Here is a 15,397-nt window from a genome sequence, read left to right on the forward strand (position 1 = left end):
ATATATGTGCTACATTTTGATGAATTATTAAATTATTATTCAAGTTATTTTCAGCTATTTTGCTTCCAAATTCTCCATTTTAGTGGCTGTTATGATGGCGTTTCTGCACATAACTCTGCACATAATTAACTGTCATCTTCTCCTACTACTAAGTGTGTTGTTACTATTATTTACTTAATTTAATATCTCTAATAATTTATTGTTCATGTGTTTTAAAAAATGAACTCTTTAAGCATACGCATATTCCAAGTTCGTAGAGTTATGACGTAAAATGAAACAGAGCAGCAGATTCGCCATAAAGCAATCATGCTTGCAATGGTCAAATTATTATGATGTCAACAGATAGACAGAAGCCAAAAAGAGAAAATAACCCAGTGTTAACAAATATTACAATTTAGCTTTAAAAAATAACACATAGCACAATCTATTTCTATAACACTTTTAAAACATTTATAGTAACACACAGTCCTGCATTCTGTGGAAAGTGCGTGTGCCATTACAACGGTTGATATTTCTAGTGACTGATGGCGAGCAGGCGAGGCACTCAGGTTAGTTACGCGATGGCTGCTTACTGTATTATGTTATTCTTTTTAACACACTTCATTTTCTGGCGGAATATAGTCACTTATTCCGCATCGATATTGCACCGGAATGCAAGCGACACCGTTTTAGTGCAGATTTAAGGCGCCTGTGTCAAAACGGAGCTAGATTTTTAAGTCAGGATTGTCTGTTTTCCCCGTCCGACACAGGCCTAGCTGTAGCAAGCTAGCGGCAGGCGAAGCGGGCAAACCTCCTTCAGACCCGCGCTCCGATCTGTGAGTCTCTCGCCACACCGTGTAGGAATATTTATTTTTAGTATCGGAAATTGGTGTTAATTCGTTTACTAGAAGTTATTGGCACTTGTGCTGTACTCTGCTGTCACATCATTTGAAGTTGAACTTCAGCTAGCTCCGCGCAGTGTGAGCGGCTAGCAGCTCCAGTGTTTATTATGTTAGCTTGTTGTTGTTGCTAGTCGATATGTCAGACACCGTATATAAGGCCATAGCTTTACTGTATTTTTGTTTATTACTCTGTAATAGACAACCGTAAGTCGTGTTGTTTAATTTTCACGCATTATGCTGTTAATGTGACATTTTAATGTGAATAAGGCATCTTTGTCAAGCTCAGATGTAACGTTAGGGGGTATTAGATCAGCCTGTCAGTTCGACAACAAAATATTAGTCAGCATCTTACCCCACAACACATAAAGACTCTGTATATGTTTTGTAAATCTATACAAAGTGTCATCTTTTTATGTATATTTTGTTTGGTATCCCAAAAGAAGGGTTCAAGATTAAAGTGTGTGCTGCTCTTCTGCATGTGCACACTGTCAGATAGGTTGTTTGCTTGTATTAAGTTAAAATAAAAGCTTTTCTAATTACGACTTTAATATGAGTCGCCGAGCATCTGCACAACATCTCAATCTTCTCTCCGTGTCTGCAGTGATAGCATGGATCCGGACAATGGGGCGGACACTCAGCGAACTCTTAGTCTGCAATGGAAGAGCTATAAGCTAGTACAAGACCCTGCCCTCCGGCGGGTTACTCAGAAGATCTACAGATATGATGGGATTCACTTTAGTGTTCCGGTATAGACCTGCACCAAATCAAATCATCATTCAGCCTATAATACTGTACATTCTGTGAAGTCTATGTTCTGCTTGATTTTAGGATTCAGGATTTCCACCTGTGGGGGACTTGCGTGATCCAAGACCCCGCAGAATCTGGTCTAGACACACAGAGCTGTCACTGCCAGTGCCCAAATTTAAGGTATACCTTTCTTTCCTTCTTTTTCCATGTCTGTTAAAGTTGTTTTTGTGTGATTTTTGTATTCTAATAGATTTCTTTTTTTCTCACAGTTGGACGAGTATTACGTAGGCCCTATACCTCTTAAAGAAGTGACGTTCGCAAGACTGAATGATAACATAAAGGAGCCGTTCCTGGCAGAGATGTGCGCCAAGTTTGGTGAGGTTGAGGAAATGGAGATTCTGTTTCATCCCAAGACACGGAAGCACTTGGGCTTGGCCCGCGTCCTCTTCACCAACACTAGAGGGGCCAAAGACACAGTTAAACACCTGCACAACACTTCTGTCATGGGAAACATTGTCCATGTCCAGCTGGATATCAAAGGTGGGTTTTCCTTTTCAGAGCACTTTTTATGGTTATTAAGGGTGCTTTCACACCTCTGTAGATTGATTCTTTTGTTCTGAAACAGAGATTTAAACTGTTACAGTGTTGCACTTTGTTCTTGGTGTGGTTCCCGTTCACCTGGCAAAGTTTCTAAATGGACCAAAAGAGCTAAAACAAGTCACCTGCGAGTAAACTCTCCTCGCATTGGTCAGAGTTTCACGGTTATGTTAAATCCTCCGTAGCTGTCATGTGTCCTTATTTTAATTTATGGCAATGAGCAATAAGTCATTATAAGCGAAAAGCTGCACTTTAATTTTGAATGGTGACACCCACAGACATCGTCACCAAATATAAATCAAAGACTTTCTCATACATAGCCGTTGGCTAGAGTTATGCATTATAGGCTTCACATTTACAGAGAGAAATAACAGATAAACCAAGACTGCTGTTCAGTCAATTTTCCTAACGGATAAGCAGCTCTTGTTAATAGTTCAGCATGCTTTCGCTTTTGACATGAAATGCACATTTACCAGAAGGAATGACATCCCGTCTTACTCATAATTCTCTCTTAATATAGCACGAATATATATGCCTATTACATATTCATAATACACTTTGATATGGCCTGGTTCGTGGGCTCGTTTTGCTTTCTCACTACAATCGGTCCACTCCAGAGTTTATTTAAATAGAGCCAAGACCTCCTCATTCAGGCGATTTTGGACTAGTTGTTTTGGTGTGGATCCGAGCATGATCACTGGATTCACATATGCCAAACAAACCGCGCTAACTAGGGAAATATGCCATGTTCCTTAACAAAAGTCTAGGTGTGAAAGCACCCTTAAATTCTTAAGTGCTCTATGAATGAATTTCAGATATCTTGGAGCCAGTGTGTGAGTGTGTTTTTAATATATTAACACTTGTTTTGCTAGGATGCATAAAATTGGTCAAGCATGAAAATAAATGCACAATGTCACAACAGATTTCTGTTAATTCAGTTGTTTTGAACTTTCTATTAATTATACAATTATGATATTTTTTTCATGATTCTATAATGATGGAAAGTTCAAACAACAACTGAATTAACAGAAATCTTTTCTGTCATGCTTAACTAGTTGTATGCAGAACTGTTTCTTGAGCACCAAATCAGCATTTTAAAATGTTTTCTGACGGATCTGCCATCAAAGTTTGAGCAATCAACATTAAAATGTTGTTTATAATTGTATAATTGTGTTACATTAAGCTGATCATGTTTCAGTTGGTTTTTAACAAAATTGTAGAATATGTTAGAAGCTCTCTGGGCATGAACATTATCATTAGTGTAGCTAAATATGAATTGTCATTTGCATCTCTATAAGAACAACAAATTAGGGCTGGGCAATATGGCAAAAATGCAATCTCGATAATTATTGTCCATATTGAACGGTAACGATATATACTTCGATGTAGGTTATTAATGCTTACAGGTTTAAAAGAGTAGCTTAAGCCACAAAAATTAGAGGGTCCATCAAAGATTAGATTTTCGGTGGCCGAATATTTAGTACATCTCTAATATCAACAACTTTTAGATTCCCATTGTTGCACATTTCTGCTGTGTGATTGGCTCAATATAGAGTAAAAAAAAGTGCAGAGCTTATCATTGTTGACATAAATTTTAGTGCAATTCAATATAATATCGTTTATTGGCCCAGCCCTACAACAAATGCCAAATTGTTATTTGATAATTGCTTGATTTATTTTTTTTATTTTTATTTTTTTTAGCATTTTTTGCTAATAAAGAATGAAACTATAAAGTGGAGAAGCAGGTATTTAAAACATTGCATAATGGCATAAAGTTTATGTTAAAATTTCTTTCATGCTTTTCCAGGCCAACAGAGGATGAAGTATTATGATTTGATAGTAAGCGGCTCATACACCCCTCAAACAGTGCCGACCGGAGGCAAAGCTCTCACAGAGAAATTTCAGCCCCCTGTTCCAACACAACCAGATACGGTGAGCACACATACAAACCATAACTGGGCCACACTGGAAAGAATGCTTTGGTTCCCGATAAGTGATGCCACTGTTTGAGGTTACCAGCCAGAGTTTATTGGCAACTTTGAAGCGCAACACTTGGATTTGAGCTGTCTTGTTGTTTATTCTACACACTGCCTGTGTTATTATCGTAACCATGAATGAACCATGAAATGTCTAAAGGCAAAGAGCCATCAAACCTTCCACAGTGCATTCTTGAGATTTTCCACATGCAGTGCAGATGAAAACTGTTAGTGTCTTTAAATGATAAGAAAGATTGCTTCCTGTGGCTGCTGGCAATGAGACTTTTATGTTGGTCCTTTTTCAGATGTTTTGATTGTGAGAACAGATTTCCACTGTGTACCAACATTATTATGCTCAGTAACCATGCTATACGTCTCCCTCACTTATCGGCTTTAGTTTTGTATTGTATCAAGATGTCAGCTATAACTGTGACCAAGACTAAGGGATTTCATTGGTCAACTATGTGACCAAGACTAAAGGATTTCTTTTGTCATACCAGTTTCATTGGATTTCAATCGATTGACAATTTCACACACAATTCATTCATTTAATGTGAAGCAATATATATTTTCCCAAATATTTAGTGTATCTAGACCAAATTTCACCTCAGCATTAATCTAATTGGACACTCATCAGCTTTTTTGTGTTTATTTATGCATGCATGTGTGTATGTGTGTGTGTGTTTGTAAAAAAAAAAATTAACCTTCACCAAATATGCCAAAAGTTTGAGAAATAACCAATAATGTGCAGCAGTGTTATGTTTAACTGTATTTATGTTTTTATCCACTCTATTAGCTGTTATTTCTTTTCTTCTTTGGTTAGTCATCTGATATTCGGCGGAGGCTCTCCACAGACCAGATGGCAGCTCCTGCTGCTGCCACTCTGAACTCTGGCAGTACCACCCCCTGTTCTGCGGACACTGGGTTTGGAGATCAGCGCCTTGACACCCCTCCATCTTCAATGGGGGGACCCTATACACCGGGCTCCTCTGCATCTTCACAGGGTGGGGGCACCCCATATACTCCTCGCTCTGGAACCCCTTTCTCCCAGGACTCGGGCTACACTGTTGCCAGGTTTGTTTCTGGATTGCACAAAACCTTGAATTAAATATTTACTTAGTTATGTTTCTTTAGCAATTGAAAAAAAATAATCTTCTCATATTTCCTTCAGGCATGGTGGCTATAGCAGCACTCAGAGTTTCCCCCAGCAGGATATGCTTCCATCTTCCTCCTGCTCCTCCTCAGCGGTCTCGTCGTCATCAGGGTTTAAGCCCCCTCGCTTTCATGATGACCTACATGCTCCACCTCCACAAGATGTGTTCCAAAGGGGTCGGCCTGGATTTCCTCCATCTGCACCTTTCAGACCTAATGAACCTCCCTATCCGTATCCCAGTGCTGGAGGTTCAGGGATGCACATGCCCTTACACCCACCCATACCACCTCAATTTGAGCAACCCCCACTGTCTGACAGGGAGAGAGACAGAGACAGAGAAAGGGGACATCGGGATCGGGAGAGAGACTCTGGAGGAGGGCGCTATGGAGGTGGAATAAGTTCCAGACGCTCCTCCTACCCCTATCAACAAGAAACAAACTCCTCTTCCACTTCCAAATCCTACCATGCACACCACTCGCATCATGCTGACCGGCGGGAGGACAGGGACGGCAGGGGCTACAGGCGGGACAGTTCAGGCTCCCGTTCAGGAGATCACAGTAGGCATCGGAACCACCATCACTCCCACAACCACCACAGTGGCGGAGGAGGGTCGAGTCGACGGAGGAGCAGCAGGGACCGGGAGTGGGAGCGAGACAGAGATGGAGAATTCAACCCGTCTGATCCACGTTATGGGGGCCACTCGAACTCTAGCCACCACTCATCCAATAGTCTCTCCCCTCCCTCTGCTACCTCCTCATTTGGAGGATTCTCCTCATCTAAAGACTTGTCCCCCTACGACACACCCTCCTCCTCTCGGCTGGAGCCCTCGTCGGCTTTCCGTCCCCAGCAGGGTGCAGGTGAGAGGGCTTTTGGGATGGGAGGAAGCATGGACAATGACTATCGTGGTCATTCACACCACACACCCCTGGCACCTCCACCGCCTCCACCTCCCCTTCCGCCAGCCTCTGTCATTGCAGCTGCCGTGGCCGAGACACTCAGCTCGCTTGATTTCGGTCAGGACAGTCCCATCAGAGAAGAACAATGGACCAAACCCAAACGCCATCCCAGCACCCCACCCCTTCCACCTCGGACACCTCCAACCTCCTCGCCTCCCCACGCCTCCATCCCATCATCATCTACCTCCCCGTCCTCAACCTCCCTGCCTCACCATCTTCCTTCTTCTACGGCATCCCTCTCTCCACCTCCTCCACAGCGTGACTCTTCTCCGGAGCCTGACTCCACCAATGAGAGCCTGCCGTTCATGCACCACAGCAGCAGCTTGGACTCACGTATTGAGATGTTGCTGAAGGAACAAAAGGCCAAGTTTTCCTTCCTTGCCTCAGATGATGAGGATGATGAGAAGGATGAGGTCAGAGAGAGAGGAAAATCAGATGAGAACAAAGATGGAGGAAACAAACTGAGAGAGGGTGGTGGAGAAAGGCCCAGTCACAAGAGACAAGGAGAGATGGAGGCAGGTCAACAGAGGAGGAGAGGAGAGAAAGATGGACGGCGCAACAGGGGCAAAAGGCAAATTAGTAGTGTAGGGGAAGGAAGGAAAACGCCGCCAGAGGTGGCGTCCTCCACTCCCACTGTACACAGTTTAGTGTCAGAGTCTCTTCAGGGCCAAATACCTCCACCTCAGGAAGAGCACACAACCTCTGACACACACAGGGCTCCACACACACCACCCACCTACAATGGTGAAGCACAGGTGAGTGTCCCATTCTATTCTATGCTCTTATTGTCCACCTTATTCTTTAACATAATGAGTATCTATGTGTGCTTAAATATGCAAGCTCTTGGTGTCTTTATCGACTCAAAAAATATATTTTATGGTGTTTAATGTTATGAACCGTTATTGATCATAATGAAAATAAGGTTTTCATACTTAATGCGTTGTACCAAAGCACACAGATTGCAATGGAGCTCATAGTTGTCAACCACATCATTTTCATTTACTTGCTTATTACTAAAATAAAACTTGATCCTGGCTCTTCCTTGCTGTATAATGGTGTTGGGTAGTGGCTCTTTCAGAAGAATATAAATTCAACATAAATCTAACCCATATGTTGCCTGGGGTTAACTCGTATGTTGTGAAGTCGTTTGATGGTTTTTGTAACAATATTTTGTTTAAGTTATAAACTCAAATCACAGTCTTCAAGTTGCTGCTATATGCATGTTCTTGATAGCTTCTTACTGACCTCTGACTCAACTTATGATGCATAATGTAAGAACACACATTCCACAGCCGCTAGAAGACTTTGATTTGAGTTCACAATTTGAACATTTTATAGAAAAATTGTTCGTTGTATGAGACATATGTTATCTCTTTTGCGATGTATGGGATGCAGTGCATATAGTTTTATGACAGATTTATTTGCTAAAGTCTCTTAAACAGCATGGAATTGCAAGGGTAAAACTACTCTGACTGTGTCTGAAAAAAGAAAGTCAAATACATAGAAAATGAATAAATTATGATGAATTTTCAATTTGGCTGAACTATACACTTGAATGGATTGCAGCAAATTAATGGCAGGTCTCGCACAGTAATAATGTGCATTAAAATTTAAGTTGGCTCTGTTAATTAAACTTTTTAAGATTCTTGAGTGTGAGAAGTCTTCAGACATTTCTAAGTTTCTATGGCTGTGGTCTTGAGCATCCAATTGCTCCTTGAGCGGCTTTGTTCTTGAATTCAGGAGATCAGCTCCATTAAATTCAAAGCACCAAGTAGCATTGACTGCATTATGCTATGGATCTCAGATGCTTTTGTTTTTTGAGACATAGATTTTACTGGAGATTTGAGTTACCAAGTGGTAGTCAGAGTTGCCTAGCAATAAGCTGAGCAATACTGAACAAACCTTTGAGTTTTATGTTAATTTGTTTGGTCACGCAGCCTTAGCATTCTCATCTCCTTTTTCAAAAGTGCTAGTCTCTTTTTCTTTACATTTGTAATTATGCTTTATTATCGTATGGTTATTTGCTTCTAGCATCAGGTTTTTCCTGCCATCCATAACCCTGTCAGATCTGGCACATGGCTTCTTATTGGCAATAACACTATTTCTGTTTCAAAATAAGTGTGGAAGTAGGAACCTGGTTGTCATTAAAAGGTCTGTTTATGCAAGACATTTAATGATAATTTACTTGCAAGATCTTATTTAATTTTCAAAAACAATTGAAAATAGTGTTTATGAACAACTGCCATCGTTTAAAATCCATTTACTCCCTTAAAGTTCATGACTTCTGGAAAAATAAAGTGTATTTGGGCATAATTGTTGTTTTAAAATATCTGAATTTGTGTAATAATTCTGCAGTCTTAAGGGTTTAAAATGACTCTGTTTTCATAAAAGATTTTCATTTTTGTTGACTTTCTTTAACTGATGTTTCACACCATCTGCTTTTACAAACGTTTTAGTTTGTCATGTGCCATTGTGCAGTTTCTTGGTTCTGTTTCTCAGTTTCGATGCAGCACTAAATTAGTTTGTAGCTGGAGAATGTCCCTTTCCCCCAAAGTGTGTTAAACTTGTAACCTTTACACACTCTTGCCTTCAGCCGTCTCCTCGCTCGTCTGGCGAAGATATGGAAATATCTGACGAAGATGACAACACCATCACCACAGCAACATCCCATCCTGCAGCCTCTTCATCCTCTTCACCAGCAACCTCCTCACAGTCTGCCCTCCCGTCCCAAACCACAGATCCCTCTGCAAGCCCTGCCCCTGACACCAGCCAGCACTTCAGCGCCACAATGCCACCTCCACCCATCCCATCTTACCCTCCTCACCTCCCTCCTCCACCCCTTCCCGGCTTCTCCCTGCAGCCTCCTCCGCCCCCTGGCATACCTCCTCCACTACCACACATGGAGCTGCACCCAGAGTACCCTCCTCCGCTGCCCCACCACATGTACGATTACGCCAGCTCCATGGAGCTTATGAGCCAGTACTGTGGGGGAGCGCCCATGTCATTCCAGATGCAGACACACATGCTCAGTCGTCTCCACCAGATGCGTATGGCCTCCTCCAACAGCACAGCAGCACCACCTGCAGAAGTCCCACCTGCTTCTGAATATCCTCCCTCATATCACCTCCATTCAATACCCCCTCCGCATGCACCTCCACACCACCCTCACCACCCATACATGGACCAAGATGGGAATGTTGCTAGCCATTATGATCAGGACCACCGCTACATCCCTCCTCCTTTACCGTATGCATACCCAGACCCTCATGCAGCGCAGCTTCCACACCATCACGCCATCCCGCCTCCACACACCCCCTGGCCTCCTCACCTACTGCCCCAGCAATTTCCTTCCCACTATCCTCCTCCTGGCTTTGGCGCAGTGCCCGGCGTGGATGGAGAACTGTATGGAGCGGCAGGCGACCAGATAGCCATAATGGGCCACAACCCCTGTGAGGCTGTAGTGCAGCAGGTTCTGGCAGCTTTGATCGAGGAGATGAAGAACATCATGCAGAGGGACCTGAACCGCAAGATGGTGGAGAATGTCGCTTTTGGTACCTTTGATGAGTGGTGGGACCGCAAGGAGCGGAAAGCTAAGGTAACAACAGAGTTTAACTCATGTTTGTTTGAACAATCTTCAGTGTTCATCAGTTGTTTCACATCTTGCTCTCGTTTACTCAGCCATTCCAGACAGCCATGCGAGGAGTTGCGGTGGTGCGTGAGGAGGAGAAGAAGGAGGAGAAGACAACGACGACAAGTAATAGACCTCGAGAGCCGCTCATGTCTCTGGTAGACTGGGCCAAGAGCGGAGGCATGGAGGGGTTCTCCCTGCGGGGGGCATTACGCTTGCCTTCTTTCAAGGTGCCTGATTTTATTTCCCATTTGTTAAACATTGAACGTTTTCTCTGCCTTTCCACTGCCATTTATACTCTTGTATAAGTGTACTGTTGTCCACCTAGTGGCCATCATATTAAACTCTCTTATCGATCTTGCAGGGCTCTAAAATTCAGTCGCTTTTTTACTGAAAACTTAAAGCACTATATAATTACATGGTTATATATAGAGTTATATTACAAATGTACAGAGCACTAACACACATACACTTTGTTGTATGTATATCTTCTATATTTCTAGTTATAATGCACAACACTAATTAACTCTTTCTTTCATTCAAAGTTTTTCTTTCATTTCTTTCAAAGTTTTTAGCTCATTCCTACTAGCCTACAGATTGTATTTTTTTCCAGTATCTTCCTGTATATGTATACAGCAGTTATTTTAGAAAAAACATTGCTGCAGTTCACCTAATTGTTTTTTTAAACTGCCATTTTGTTAGTACCTTCTTTATGTATCCTGTGCACATTTTGTATATTTACTAATTTACCAGACACTTATCCAAAGCGACTTACAAGGAGGCACAATCATTTTAGGCCAAAAATGACTATATCCAATACAAATCCATACTCAAATGAAACCAAATACCGTGTCAGTTTTCTAGAGCTAGTCATTGAGATAATTTTAAAATCATTAATTTTAGACATACTGATTTATAATTGAAATTGTGCTTTTAAAGAATAACAGTTCAGTGCATAAATTTACAAAATTCTTTCCTTTTTATTTGAATATACTTCATCCTGTTGCATGCATGTACTGTGAAAGCTGATAATTCTGCGTCAAGTGACCGCAGTTGCATAGCTCTAGCTGTGGCTGACGCCAATGCTGACATACACGTCTCAAATATAACTACACATTGTAACGATGCGTAGCGCAAGCTCTGTAATTGGTTTGATTGGTAGCTGTGACCAGAGTGGGTGGGACCGTGAGCAGCGTGAACCTGTTGGAGCGAGTGTTTACAAGTGTTGAGTCCAGCGAAGGAGTTTTAGATGGAAACTGTTGTTTTGTGTTTACCTTATGATTAAAGTTGTTGCACATCCGCCGGTTCCTGCCTCTGAATGAGCGAGTTTTAGCTACTTGTACATTTAAGGTAGTGTTTAGAAAAAGCAAAACACCAGCTAAGAAACTCAACACAGAGGATCATTTTATCCAAGATCATCATACTGTCAGAATCGTATACTGGCCCATGCCACCTCACTGCCAGCTAGGCATGGGCCGGTATGCGATTCTGACAGTATGATAATCTTGGATAAAAATATCACGGTTTCACGGTAAAGTGATTACTGCTCGAAAATATATTATTTTTTAATGTCTGGGTAAAAAACCAAAACGTTTTCCCCTTTTTACACGATATATTTTATTTTGAAAAACATTTATAATATTTTGAAGCAGTAGACATGTCAGGATAAATAATTCAAATGAATCATTGACTTCTGCTCTCTTTATTAGTTTTAAAAACACAGATTTTTTTTACAATTTAAAACAGCATTTTTTAATATCTTTTCTGTTGGAGATACTGTTGTCCTAAAAAAACATTTTACAAATCTTGCATATGCCGTAGGAACAGTTTAGCGGTATATTTTGGCAATTTTAAAACCTTGGCTTCTCCAAACTGCGGTATACCCTGAAAACTGTAATCATCCCATGCCTACTGCCAGCTAGCATTTCGGAAGTGTTATTGCAGAGTAACTCAAACAGCATGCAGAAGTATAAATGCACGATCACTCTGCAGAAGTATAAACCAGCCTTAACAGATATTAGATGTCAAACTGCATTACATTTTTCATTTAACGTTAATGAAAGGATGTTGGCCATTGGAATTCTTTTTTTCCTATTTATGCAATTCTATAGTCCAACTCTCAGTTGTAACAAGCAGATGTCCGTTGTTACTAAAATTGTGTGATATTGTCACGCTTCATAACTAAATGATTAATTATGAGCAATGTGTTCTCCAGGTGAAGAGGAAGGAGCCTCAGGAGCTTGTGGAGGGTGATGAGCTGAAGAGAGCCAGACCTTCTACTCCACCAGATGAAGAAGATGAGGGTAAGTCCCACATGAGCTGTCATGCAATCATCTCCCATTGCCTTCCATCAGGTTTTCTTTTTTAAGGTTACGTGATTGTACATCTGTAACCTCTGTCGTCTTTTTCTCTTTCACAGACTCTTATCAGGGTAAATCAGCCGACGCTGCTGCTGGAAGAACAGAGGAGCGGCGTGTGGCAGACAGAGGAGCAGCCAGGAGGAGGAGCAGAGCCAAGGCACGCAAGCCATACGACCTGGACAGCGAAGGAGAAGAGACATCAGATGGGTCCTCCTCTGAGAAGGTTGGTTTGTGTGCCATTTATGTCTGTTCTTTTTATTTATCTGAGTAATAGTGGGTACGGGCTGGTTTAGAGTACTCCAACTCGAGCATCAAGAAGAGATTGATTTGACGAGAAGGATTCCAGAAGCTTATTGTCTTACTAATATGCCGCACCTGATCTGTTCAGCTGTGGTATATTGGTATTCTTAATATACCAGCAAAGTATTAGGGCTGCACGATATTGGAAAAAATTACATTGCTTAATTTTCTTGCATTGTGATTATATATTGCAATATGAATACAATTTCGCCAGATGACCTGAATAGCTGGAACTCATGATTTTGGATTGATTGTGATGATTTTTGCATAAAATGGCAGTTTAAAAACGTTTAAAAAATACAAGTGAAATAAACAATTTTCTGGGGTGTCAATCACTATTCAGGAACATATCAGGCAAATGTAAAATAACACTATATCCTTTTCATTGTGTAAAATAATACTGTACAATTAACCTTTCAGGTACAAATATTTAATTTATTGTGGCCAAATGTCTTAAACTTGCTTTCTAATGCTTACACAGTTGTAGGCCTTAAAAACAAATGCAAATAATACATTTTTGTCTTTAAGGTTAATATTTAAAGTGACTCCACTATGTTCTGAACTGTAATGTCTGGTCAACTACAGGGGTGCAACTACAGGGGTTGAACGATTATAGTCTGAGGAATAATCACTGTTATTATGATTATTATGCATTCATTAATTTCAAAACACTACTAGTTTAGTAAACCTAGTAGTGAAAAAACATGAAAACTCCTTATATTTTAAAGTGTTTATTGCTGCTCAGTAACCAGTTAATACAGCACAAAACAATAATGATAACAAATAAGTAACAAATTGGCCATTTCTCTTTGGACTTAAAAATAAGTGTAAAAAGTTTTTGGCGTTTAAACATAATAATTTTACACTAAAATTAAATGACAAAACAATGAATCAATAAATAAATAAATAAAAATCATATAGTGTAATACAATCATATAAACAATAAGAATAATGATGAATAATAAAAAAGTATTTTTCTAATGTAAATCTAAGCTACATATTAGCGAAGTATTTCCCTTTAATCCAATGGATTTCCACCATTAAAAATAACGAACTTGCGTACACAAAAGACGGCCCTTAAGTAATAGCCTTAGCTATAGTTAAAATCAGCCTTTAATCCAGTGTGCGAGTGTAATGTGTACAAGCTCGGTAATTTAAACTAGCGCACTGTTGGTAGAACTCTTAGTTGCTGCAGTTTTGTTCTGTGCAGAAACGCAGTGTTGAGAAGCCTTTACAGTTAATTAACCATGACGAATTAAAGCACGGTTAACAGTGAAATCGGTTAATCGCTGCATCCCTAGACAACTATAATCCTGAAACTACATTACAGATCCTGTGATGTGAGCATTACAGATTCGTACATAGTGTTATTGATGCTAAAACTATATATTGTGCAGCCCTAGTATTTATTCATAACCGGGGAACAAAATGAATATAAATATATACTTTAAATATAATTTTTAGATTTTTATTATTTTCTAAATAAATACTTTTGATTAGCTTTGTTTTATTGTAATGCAATTTTAGGTTTTTATATTGTTCTAGCTTATTTTTTTAACTTAAAATGTAATTTCCGAAGTTCCCATCTAATATTTTATTCGAATTGTCTAGGTCATTTTAGTAAATAAAAACTATTTGGATTATATTTAGTTAACAAAAGCATTTGAATTGTTCATAAATGTGTTTGAGCAACTTATTTGAGTAATCCATCTAATGTAACATTTGAAAATTGTAAATAAGTTTAAGCTTATTGTCATTGTTTAGTAGAAAACCATGAAATGCAGTTTAGCAAAAATTAAAACTCAATATAATACATTAAAATATATGAATAAGCATAAGAACTGATATGAAGAAGCACAAGAACCGATAGAGACCGTAGCCACAACAAATGGTAAATAAATAAATCGGTTATATAAAAGAAATATAACTTGGTACGATTCACATGAATGTTAATTGCATATAGTGGTGAATTGGATGGCATTACTATAAGTATTAATTCACACACCAGCACTGCAGTGACAAAGTTGTTAAAAAGATGAATAATATTTTTGCTAAATAATGTTCTTGGTTGTTGTTTCATTGTATAATGGCTAGATGGCAGCATTTCTCTTACAGTTGCTGTGGAGGATTGATGTGCAGCACTTCTCTTTCAGTTGCATATAGCTCCCAGCAGATAAGTCCATACATGTTTTTTACATTATTGTGACTGGTGACTTGTTTTTTTAGGAGGATGAAGACAGTGACAAAGTGGATGAGTCAGAAGGTATGAAACTGGAAACTGTTATGTTTGTCTTTCATACTGCTCGTTATTTTGGTCTGCTACCCGTTTCTATGCACATCTTGTTTTAGTTTTTTATCTTTATCTGTTTGTCTTTTCGATGCTCGTGTTTTGGTTTCTGACCGTTTTCTGTGTTGCTCATGTCTTTTAGATGAAGCCCTTAGTGCAGACAGTGATGACGAGAGTGTTTCTTCCTCCTCTTCTGAGAGCTCATCATCCTCCTCAGCATCGTCCTCTTCTTCCGATGAGGAGGATGAAGAGGAAGGTGAGCAGGCTGCAGAGAGCGAGTCATTGGACACAATGGATGAGTCTACGATGGACAGTGTGGCAGCGGTAGACACAGAAAAGAATGAAAGGTGCGTCTTTCTGTGAGACTTAAAACCATGAAGAAAGTTATATCAATGAACAGATTCATTGAAGTTGAATCATTTCCGGTGTGTTTTACAGGGACAAAGTAAGTTTAGACCAATCATCAGTGACCACTCCAGAGGACAAACAAGGTCAGCTTCACAAAAAACAAA

General features: G+C 40.0%; 1 protein-coding gene across 3 annotated transcripts in view; it reads left to right on the plus strand.

Moving 5' to 3' along the window:
- Nucleotides 1-512: 512 nt before the first annotated feature.
- setd1a (SET domain containing 1A, histone lysine methyltransferase) overlaps nt 513-15,397 on the plus strand; it is a 31,389-nt gene continuing 16,504 nt past the window's right edge. For 2 of the 3 annotated variants that reach the window (XM_056453720.1, XM_056453722.1), the window contains exons 1-14: nt 513-548; nt 1,483-1,627; nt 1,710-1,808; nt 1,898-2,168; nt 4,033-4,157; nt 5,025-5,275; nt 5,373-7,065; nt 8,904-9,905; nt 9,989-10,168; nt 12,154-12,241; nt 12,358-12,521; nt 14,825-14,861; nt 15,028-15,232; nt 15,324-15,376. In XM_056453720.1, coding sequence (XP_056309695.1) covers nt 1,490-1,627; nt 1,710-1,808; nt 1,898-2,168; nt 4,033-4,157; nt 5,025-5,275; nt 5,373-7,065; nt 8,904-9,905; nt 9,989-10,168; nt 12,154-12,241; nt 12,358-12,521; nt 14,825-14,861; nt 15,028-15,232; nt 15,324-15,376 — 4,306 coding nt within the window. In that variant the 5' untranslated portion in view covers nt 513-548; nt 1,483-1,489. Of the gene's footprint in view, nt 549-627; nt 816-1,482; nt 1,628-1,709; nt 1,809-1,897; nt 2,169-4,032; nt 4,158-5,024; nt 5,276-5,372; nt 7,066-8,903; nt 9,906-9,988; nt 10,169-12,153; nt 12,242-12,357; nt 12,522-14,824; nt 14,862-15,027; nt 15,233-15,323; nt 15,377-15,397 lie in introns of those variants that run through there. The other variant, XM_056453721.1, reaches the window with a different exon arrangement.

Source organism: Danio aesculapii, chromosome 3 (assembly GCF_903798145.1).
Source record: "Danio aesculapii chromosome 3, fDanAes4.1, whole genome shotgun sequence".
Taxonomy (NCBI): domain Eukaryota; kingdom Metazoa; phylum Chordata; class Actinopteri; order Cypriniformes; family Danionidae; genus Danio; species Danio aesculapii.